We start from the raw sequence: 10951 nt of genomic DNA, 5'->3' as shown, positions 1-10951 counted from the left end.
ATCACATGTGGCATTTACATCAAAATACTTAGGGTATGGTGGCTCCAAAGGCTTCATCGGGCAGATAGCTACCAAAGCATTACGGAGTAGATCCGACAATAACTCTGTGTAAGTCACAGGAATAGGAGTGAAATGAATATAATTCTTTTCTTGATTCCTTCTAGGACTAGTGATTTGCCCCAAAGACTAGTTGGGATTTGTGTTAGCCTCAGTTTTCCAAGTGTTATTGTGTTGTGATTGATATGATCCCTATTGTAGAGATTGTGCTTGGTAAGCAAGAGTCTGATTTTCCCACTTAGGTATTGTTGATGCTGCGTGCACCTCTACTTCCATCTTCTTCCCAAGACTGAAATCGGGCTTTTTAGGAGTTGTAGCCGCAAGCGGGCTATATGTAATTTTTCCATTTTTTAGCCCAATCTTTATCCTTTCACCTATGATGATGATATCAGAAAAATTTGAGGATACATTCCCTACCATGTGCTCACAGAATGGTGGTTGCAACATGTTCACAAACATTGCCACCATTTCCTTATCATGAAGAGGAGGTTCCACTTGAGAAGCAAGCTCTCTCCATCGTTGTGCATACTCCTTAAAGGATTCAGCATCCTTTTTGGCCATGTTTTGTAATTGCAACCGATCTGGTGCAATATCCATGTTATACTTGTACTGTTTCAAAAAGGCATCTACCAAATCCATCCAAGAACAAATGTGAGACGCTTCCAAGTGTGTATACCAACTCAATGCTACCCCAGCCAAACTGTCTTGGAAGAAGTGGATTAGCAATTTGTCATCATAAGCATAGGCAGCCATCTTTCGACAATACATGGTTAGATGGCTTCTAGGGCATGTGGTACCCTTATACTTTTCGAACTCCGGAACTTTAAACTTGTGAGGTATTGTGACATCACGAACTAGGCTTAAACTGGCAATTTCGCCAAACCCATAGTTTCCACCTCCCTCAATAGCTCGTAGTCGTTCTTCTAAAATTTCCAATTTAGTTTTGGTTCCCTCAACATCAACGAATATGGCTTGCATAGTAGGGTGTGGTGTAATCTTGCCCAAAGAGTCATCACCAACAGTTGTGTTTAAAGGCTTGAGTATTACAGTCACTCGTGGTTCCGCAAAGGTAGTTGCTTCATTCCTTGAAGTATTGATTGGGAATGAGAGGGAAGCATGTTCAGCCTCTGAATATTCTCCAACAGGTGTGGTGTAACCCGATGGCAATCCGTACGTTGGAAAAGAAATAATAACGTCGTGAGTGCTTTCCTCACCCTTTACTGATGAAGCTTCTCCTGAAACCCTTAAGGACTTCAAGGCCCCCAAGATTTGACCTACTTGGTCCTTTAGCTGATTGATATCTGCTTTTATTGTCTCTTGTGCGGTTTCCCAGTCCTCCATGTTTTTACTATTTGCTCGCGTCCTGTAAGGGTGCCTTGGCCTTGCCGTATTTTTTTATTATTATTTTTGCTCTATTATTTTTATTGAACAAAAAAAAGATAAGAAAAGAAAAGGAAGGAAAAACATAATGCAAATCGTTTATTTTATTAAGAAATTATAAAGTTGTGAGTAATAGAAATTGACATGGAAAAAAGTCCACACAAACCCACCCTCTAAAAAGCTCATAAATCAAATGCAAAAGAAAGAAAATCCTAATTTCTAGCCCTAGATATCATGCTCTTCATCTCTTCTATAACCCTAAAGGATAATTTTTTTTCTTCAAAGCATCAAAATCTAACTTTCCCCCAACTCCAAATTCCATGTTAATTTGCCATTTCTTTTTAAACTTAATCACAACTTTATAATTTCGGACCTAAAATTAGATAAATATGATGATGACATGATAAATACATGGATGCAATAATATGTTATGCATGATTTTATTACTAATTCAAAAATCAAAAGGAAAGAGAATAAATAAATAAATAAAATAAAAATAAAAAACCAAGGAATAATAAAAAAAGTGTATATCTCCCTTTGTGCCTTAACAAAGGTTTGACACCTAATGGATCTAAGGTAAAATACATGCGCTTACCAGGATGGTTTCCTAATACCTAAATATCAAGGTCACTAGAGCTATGACCCACTTCATGGCATTTCCCACGACAGTTGGTAAACAACAAGAGGTGAAAGTACCAATGAAGCAAACAAACTCTAGTTGGGGTTCTCACAATGACCACTTGGGAAGTACATCCACTGTGACACTGCTACACAATCCCCTCTATTTCTAAAGTTACTCAGGCCCGGGTATAGGGCCCCACTCATGTCATGCACATAGTGTGTATGTGTGAAGGGAGGATAATGCATACCAAACCCCTTCCTACAAACAAACAGAGAAAAAAAAAACAGACAAATATATATAATAAAGTCACTTATCCTAGGATTCAAAATTCAAGCATAAGAATAAAGTAATATGAACAATAAATAAATAAATAAAATAAAAATCATCCAAAATTAACAAAAATAATAAATAATGAGAAATAAAATAAAATAAAATAAAACAAATAAATATAAGACGAAAAAAAAATGAGAAAGAAGAGAAAAAATAATAAAACAAAACAAACAAAAATTGAAACAACCACATCAATTTTATATATTTAATTAAATGGCCTAACTCTCAAGTCCCCAATGGAGTCGCCATCTGTCACAACCGAAATCGCGACGGGATGACAAACCCAAAAAACAACAAATTTTGTAAAAACAGAGTTTGGAGTTGCCACCATAGTTATTATAGGAAACTATGGAAAACCATAAAAAAGAGCAAGGTCTACGAAAACAGAGATTGGGGGTACGGGAGTTAATTACGCGTAGGGAAGGTGTTAGCACCCTACAACGCCCATCCTTAAGACGATACCTTTAATTAAAATACAAATTGATGTGGTCTCCTTTAAATATTTATTTAAAAAAAAGAAATAAAATAAAATAAATAAATAAAACAAAATAAAAATTAATAAATTAATAAATTACCAATAATAAAAATAAATAAATAAATAAATAAAGATGAGAAAGAAAAACAAAGGAAACAAAAACAATTTTTTGTTTTTTAGGCCCGACAAGGATTACTCCTTGCTCCTACGTATCTCCATTCATAATGGAGAATCAGGGTCACGTAGTTCTTTATGAAAAAGACTTTTTGAAAACAAATTGTTTAAAGATGTTGATATCACTCTTTTTTAATATTTGCAAATTTTGTATTTTTTAATAATCTTATAGGAAAGCGAAGGTATTAAGTACTAAGTCGACGCGAGCGGTCACACGAGCACTTATACCTTTTAAAAGTTAAAAAGGTATTTAAATTATTTATTTGTTATTACCTCCTTTAGAAAAAAACTTTCAAAATAAGACATTGATACCCAACAAAATTTGACTATTTTATTATTCACAATTTATGAAAACATTAGGAAAAGAAAAAAAATGAATAAAAGATTAGGAAATAACGTTCTAGGATTAAACATATTATCTTAATATGAAAAAAAATACAACCCTTAACATGAAAAAATATGGCACGACATATTCATACAACGTCAAAACATGATATCTCTCACTTACTCGCGCAACAATGTTCACAACCCAAAGCAATCAACAAAACCTTAATTATAAAACTAATGAACCCCAAAAAGTATGACAGTAATGTTTTTTTATATCAAAAGAAATACTGAAAACATCAAATTCAACCAAGATAAAAAACACATATCGAGAAATATTGCATAACACAATAAAAAATTAATTTTGCGAAGCTGGACGGGAGATCAGACTTACAGTAGTTGCTTTGGAACACTAAGAAGCACGTGGGGGTGGCTATTGATGGTGAGTGGGTTTTTGTATGTGTGAGGGTTAAAAGATAATGTGTGCTTAGAGTGAGAGAGGGCTCTAGAAATTTTTGAGAGAGAAAAATTAATTTCTTCTTCTTTTTCTGATGGGTTTATATACACAACATTATAAATCTAATGTAATCTCGTAATAAATGTCTGCTTTAATTACAACGAGTTTTAAAAGGCAAGAACTGGTCTTAAAATTATTACAAAATGAGAATCAAATCATATAAAAAACAGAGCACAAAATCAAACGTGATCAGTAAAATTAATTTTAATTAGTAAAAGAGATATTGTTTTGAATTATATTACTACTTTCTCTATCTGAAAAAAAAAAGCGTCATAAAATCAGAGCACAAAATCAGAGTAAATAATTCTAAATATTAGAACATATTCTGTTTCTAATTATTAGACTAACTTTTTAACCTGGAGCAGAAACGACAAAGCATAGAGTGGGGGTGTGAAAATTAAATTTTGGGCTACCATTAGTTGCAAGAAAAACGGTGTGGGTGTATAGAGTATTTTGGCCTAAAATAGAAACAAAAGCCTCAAAAGAAAATACATACAAGATTAAAACAAAGTTTTGTTTTTCTTTTTATTTATTTATTTATTATTATTATTATTATTATTATTATTCTGTTATTATTATTATTTAGACAAAGCAAAAAAAATAAAGAGAAAACTTATTTATTTTTTATTATTTTTTTTACCTTTTTCTGAAAAAAAACAAATTATTATTATTTATTCTATTATTTATTTAGCCGGACGAAATTGGGTGTTGACAGCTGCCCCTCTTTACTTAGATTTTGCTTGATAATATGAGAATTTTACATTTTCATATTCTCAAAGAAATATAAGTAAAGATAAAGACACTAATTTCGTCCGGTTTCAAAAGAAACAAAGGCAAGACATGAAATCAAAGGTCACAAATCGACAACCACAATTCCAAAGGATTCAATGACCATTACCACGTAGAGGGCCTTGATCCAGAAAGTCATAAACTTTTTGCAAACTAAAACTTTTTGAGAAAGATTAGACCAGTCTCGAGGAGAGGGTCTACATCCAACGGATTCGGTGACCATTACCATGTAGAGGGCCCGATACCCAAAACACATACTTTTTGCCGATATAATTTCTTTTTGAAAAGATTAGACCAATCCTGAGGAGATGGTCTACATCTAAAGGATTCGATGACCATTACCACGTAGAGGGCCTCGATCCCAAAAACAAAAAACCTTTTGCCAATATAATTTCTTTTTCAAAAGATTAGACCAATCCCGAGGAGAGGGTCTACATCTAAAGGATTCGGCGACCATTACCACGTAGAGGGCCTCGATCCAAAAACAAAAACTCTTTGTAAACTAAAACTTTTTTAGAAAGATTAGACCAATCCCGATGAGATGGTCTACATCTAAAGGATTCGGAGACCATTACCATGTAGATGGCCTTGATCCAAAAACATAAACTTTTTGTAAACTAAAACTTTTTGAGAAAGATTAGACCAATCCCGAGGAGAAGGTCTACATCCAAAGGATTAAGCGACCATTACTATGTAGAGGGCCCCGATCCCAAAACATATACTTTTTGCAAATATGATTTCTTTGTGAAAAGATTAGACCAATCCCGAGGAGAGGGTCTACATCTAAAGGAGAACCTGAATATCGATTTAAACGTAGACAAACACAACGTGAATGCCTTTTAAAAAAGAAGTAAAGTGAGCCCAACTGAAAACCTGCCCCTGTGGGCCCTTATTTTCCTTTCCAAACTTTTCAAAATATGTTTTGATGATAAAAAAGGTATGATGTGATGAGGGTGCATGAATGCATGGATGCACAAAACCCGTACTTTTCCTTCCTTTCCTTTCCTCATTTTTTTATATTTACATTGTATTTCTTTTGGCCACCACGACACCCTTTAGGAGCTAGTATGCATCTAGCGAATATACCCGTGATGTTTTCTTTACACAAATATACATTTTTACCAAATATTTTTAATTACCAGCTCAGTGTGAAAACTTTTACAACACATTTATGAAAACCCAAATGATATATTTTTTATCAAATAAAACAAAATACAAAAATCTTGAAAACAATGTCGATATCCTTAGTTGCATCCTCTATTATGGAATCATCATGCATAAAAATTTTTAACCGCATCAGAGTTGACTGGCAACGATAACTCCTCCCCATTCATCCTTATGAGAATTAGTGCCCCACTAGAGAATGCTTTCTTCACCACATACGGGCCTTCATAATTTGGAGTCCATTTGCCTCTATGGTCCCTTTGTACAGGTAAGATTTTTTTAAAACTAGATCGCCTTCATGGAACTCTCTGGGACACACCTTTTTGTCAAACGCTTTCTTCATTCTTCTTTGGTATAATTGTCCATGACACACCGCAGTTAACCTTTTTTCCTCAATGTGGTTAAGCTGGTCAAGTCTGGCATGAACCCATTCTGCTTCTTCTAATTGGGTTTTCATCAATACTTGCAAGGATGGAATCTCTACTTCAAAAGGGAGTACTGCCTCCATTCCATATACTAGAGAGAAAGGTGTTGCCCCAGTTGAAGTATGTATTGATGTAAGCATCTCATGCCAATCCTTATACATGACCAACATCTTTTATATAATCTTCTTTATATTTTTATTAGCAACCTCAATTGCCTCATTCATCTGTAGATAGTAAGGAGAAGGTTCTCAGTCATCCTCATTATCATCTTCCATATTATCAACAGAGTGCTCAAAAAATAGGAATATCGACATTAATATTTTTAAAACATTCATCATCATATTTGCATCATTTAAGTTTATAAAACGAAAAAAATAAGTCGAAAACAATCAAAAACAAATTATAAATGTTTTGTATTGTCACACTAAGCATAAAAAAAAATTAAGTCATCTCGTAAAGTCCCTCCGGGTAAAGCAAAACGATAAACTAAAAGAATTACATTTTCTTCAAATTAAACATCACGGGTAATTCGTTATCTCTCAACTATTCAACTATATGTCTGGAGGACAGGACCGCACAAAGTCTAAGCTTTCCAATCCATTTCCATCCTCGATGGGTGATATCTGACAAGCGTTAATCCATCTAACACTGCGAAAGCTCTCTTTAATGTCACTGATGCAAATCTTCCCTTTCTTTCGTTCTCGTCCTTCTATGCAAGCTAAGCTTAGCTCATTCTTTTCTTCTACCAGCCTCCTCTTGTCATCTTTGTCCCCACAACATACTTGCACGAAGTTCTTGTCGATCAAATTTTGTAGAAAATTTTCAAACTTTTTGCACGCCTCGATGGAATGTTCAGCACCTGGATGGAACCCGCATGCATCCCTTAAGTTATATTCACCTTCCAATAATCCTACTGTTAGTAGTGTCTCAAAAATAAACCTTCGGGAACTCTTAATTTCGCTCACATTTTTCGTGCAACTCTTAATTTCCCTCGACATCAATAGCATTTATTGAAGCATTATCATGCCCAGAGAGGGGATTGACCTTAATGTTGGGTTTATTCTCTTGAAATTTTAACCACCCTGAGTCGATTAAAGCTTGCACTTTGTGTTTGTAAGACAAAAATTTCTCAGTAGAGTGACCAATGGCTCCCCCGTGATAATCACATGTGGCATTTACATCAAAATACTTAGGGTATGGTGGCTCCAAAGGCTTCATCGAGCAGATAGCTACCAAAGCATTACGGAGTAGATCCGACAATAACTCTGTGTAAGTCACAGGAATAGGAGTGAAATGAATATAATTCTTTTCTTGATTCCTTCTAGGACTAGTGATTTGCCCCAAAGACTAGTTGGGATTTGTGTTAGCCTCAGTTTTCCAAGTGTTATTGTGTTGTGATTGATATGATCCCTATTGTAGAGATTGTGCTTGGTAAGCAAGAGTCTGATTTTCCCACTTAGGTATTGTTGATGCTGCGTGCACCTCTACTTCCATCTTCTTCCCAAGACTGAAATCGGGCTTTTTAGGAGTTGTAGCCGCAAGCGGGCTATATGTAATTTTTCCATTTTTTAGCCCAATCTTTATCCTTTCACCTATGATGATGATATCAGAAAAATTTGAGGATACATTCCCTACCATGTGCTCACAGAATGATGGTTGCAACATGTTCACAAACATTGCCACCATTTCCTTATCATGAAGAGGAGGTTCCACTTGAGAAGCAAGCTCTCTCCATCGTTGTGCATACTCCTTAAAGGATTCAGCATCCTTTTTGGCCATGTTTTGTAATTGCAACCGATCTGGTGCAATATCCATGTTATACTTGTACTGTTTCAAAAAGGCATCTACCAAATCCATCCAAGAACGAATGTGAGACGCTTCCAAGTGTGTATACCAACTCAATGCTACCCCAGCCAAACTGTCTTGGAAGAAGTGGATTAGCAATTTGTCATCATAAGCATAGGCAGCCATCTTTCGACAATACATGGTTAGATGGCTTCTAGGGCATGTGGTACCCTTATACTTTTCGAACTCCGGAACTTTAAACTTGTGAGGTATTGTGACATCACGAACTAGGCTTAAACTGGCAATTTCGCCAAACCCATAGTTTCCACCTCCCTCAATAGCTCGTAGTCGTTCTTCTAAAATTTCCAATTTAGTTTTGGTTCCCTCAACATCAACGAATATGGCTTGCATAGTAGGGTGTAGTGTAATCTTGCCCAAAGAGTCATCACCAACAGTTGTGTTTAAAGGCTTGGGTATTACAGTCACTCGTGGTTCCGCAAAGGTAGTTGCTTCATTCCTTGAAGTATTGATTGGGAATGAGAGGGAAGCATGTTCAGCCTCTGAATATTCTCCAACAGGTGTGGTGTAACCCGATGGCAATCCGTACGTTGGAAAAGAAATAATAACGTCGTGAGTGCTTTCCTCACCCTTTACTGATGAAGCTTCTCCTGAAACCCTTAAGGACTTCAAGGCCCCCAAGATTTGACCTACTTGGTCCTTTAGCTGATTGATATCTGCTTTTATTGTCTCTTGTGCGGTTTCCCAGTCCTCCATGTTTTTACTATTTGCTCGCGTCCTGTAAGGGTGCCTTGGCCTTGCCGTATTTTTTTATTATTATTTTTGCTCTATTATTTTTATTGAACAAAAAAAAGATAAGAAAAGAAAAGGAAGGAAAAACATAATGCAAATCGTTTATTTTATTAAGAAATTATAAAGTTGTGAGTAATAGAAATTGACATGGAAAAAAGTCCACACAAACCCACCCTCTAAAAAGCTCATAAATCAAATGCAAAAGAAAGAAAATCCTAATTTCTAACCCTAGATATCATGCTCTTCATCTCTTCTATAACCCTAAAGGATAATTTTTTTTTCTTCAAAGCATCAAAATCTAACTTTCCCCCAACTCCAAATTCCATGTTAATTTGCCATTTCTTTTTAAACTTAATCACAACTTTATAATTTCGGACCTAAAATTAGATAAATATGATGATGACATGATAAATACATGGATGCAATAATATGTTATGCATGATTTTATTACTAATTCAAAAATCAAAAGGAAAGAGAATAAATAAATAAATAAAATAAAAATAAAAAACCAAGGAATAATAAAAAAAGTGTATATCTCCCTTTGTGCCTTAACAAAGGTTTGACACCTAATGGATCTAAGGTAAAATACATGCGCTTACCAGGATGGTTTCCTAATACCTAAATATCAAGGTCACTAGAGCTATGGCCCACTTCATGGCATTTCCCACGACAGTTGGTAAACAACAAGAGGTGAGAGTACCAATGAAGCAAACAAACTCTAGTTGGGGTTCTCACAATGACCACTTGGGAAGTACATCCACTGTGACACTGCTACACAATCCCCTCTATTTCTAAAGTTACTCAGGCCCGGGTATAGGGCCCCACTCATGTCATGCACATAGTGTGTATGTGTGAAGGGAGGATAATGCATACCAAACCCCTTCCTACAAACAAACAGAGAAAAAAAAAACAGACAAATATATATAATAAAGTCACTTATCCTAGGATTCAAAATTCAAGCATAAGAATAAAGTAATATGAACAATAAATAAATAAATAAAATAAAAATCATCCAAAATTAACAAAAATAAAAAATAATGAGAAATAAAATAAAATAAAATAAAACAAATAAATATAAGACGAAAAAAAATGAGAAAGAAGAGAAAAAAATAATAAAACAAAACAAACAAAAAAATTGAAACAACCACATCAATTTTATATATTTAATTAAATGGCCTAACTCTCAAGTCCCCAATGGAGTCGCCATCTGTCACAACCGAAATCGCGACGGGATGACGAACCCAAAAAACAACAAATTTTGTAAAAACAGAGTTTGGAGTCGCCACCATAGTTATTATAGGAAACTATGGAAAACCATAAAAAAGAGCAAGGTCTACGAAAACAGAGATTGGGGGTACGGGAGTTAATTACGCGTAGGGAAGGTGTTAGCACCCTACAACGCCCATCCTTAAGACGATACCTTTAATTAAAATACAAATTGATGTGGTCTCCTTTAAATATTTATTTAAAAAAAAGAAATAAAATAAAATAAATAAATAAAACAAAATAAAATAAAAATTAATAAATTAATAAATTACCAATAATAAAAATAAATAAATAAATAAATAAAGATGAGAAAGAAAAACAAAGGAAACAAAAACAATTTTTTGTTTTTTAGGCCCGACAAGGATTACTCCTTGCTCCTACGTATCTCCATTCATAATGGAGAATCAGGGTCACGTAGTTCTTTATGAAAAAGACTTTTTGAAAACAAATTGTTCAAAGATGTTGATATCACTCTTTTTTAATATTTGCAAATTTTGTATTTTTTAATAATCTTATAGGAAAGCGAAGGTATTAAGTACTAAGTCGACGCGAGCGGTCACACGAGCACTTATACCTTTTAAAAGTTAAAAAGGTATTTAAATTATTTATTTGTTATTACCTCCTTTAGAAAAAAAACTTTGAAAATAAGACATTGATACCCAACAAAATTTGACTATTTTATTATTCACAATTTATGAAAACATTAGGAAAAGAAAAAAAAATGAATAAAAGATTAGGAAATAACGTTCTAGGATTAAACATATTATCTTAATATGAAAAAAAATACAACCCTTAACATGAAAAAATATGGCACGACATATTCATACAACGTC

General features: G+C 34.3%; 1 protein-coding gene across 1 annotated transcript; it reads right to left on the bottom strand.

Moving 5' to 3' along the window:
• Positions 1–249: 249 nt before the first annotated feature.
• On the bottom strand, positions 250–1398 carry LOC114194850. Its single transcript, XM_028085259.1, has one exon. It carries the CDS (start codon positions 1396–1398, stop codon positions 250–252), a length of 1149 nt encoding a protein of 382 aa, XP_027941060.1.
• Between the last annotated feature and the right edge of the window lie 9553 nt (positions 1399–10951).

This window comes from Vigna unguiculata, chromosome 8 (assembly GCF_004118075.2).
Source record: "Vigna unguiculata cultivar IT97K-499-35 chromosome 8, ASM411807v1, whole genome shotgun sequence".
Classification (NCBI taxonomy): domain Eukaryota; kingdom Viridiplantae; phylum Streptophyta; class Magnoliopsida; order Fabales; family Fabaceae; genus Vigna; species Vigna unguiculata.
Note: the sequence above shows the minus strand (reverse complement) of the source record. Positions and strands in the feature narration are given on the sequence as shown.

What these genes read in the sequence shown, in the direction of transcription:
- LOC114194850 (XM_028085259.1), bottom strand. Translation starts at nt 1,398, where the DNA reads ATGGAGGACTGGGAAACCGCACAAGAGACAATAAAAGCAGATATCAAT.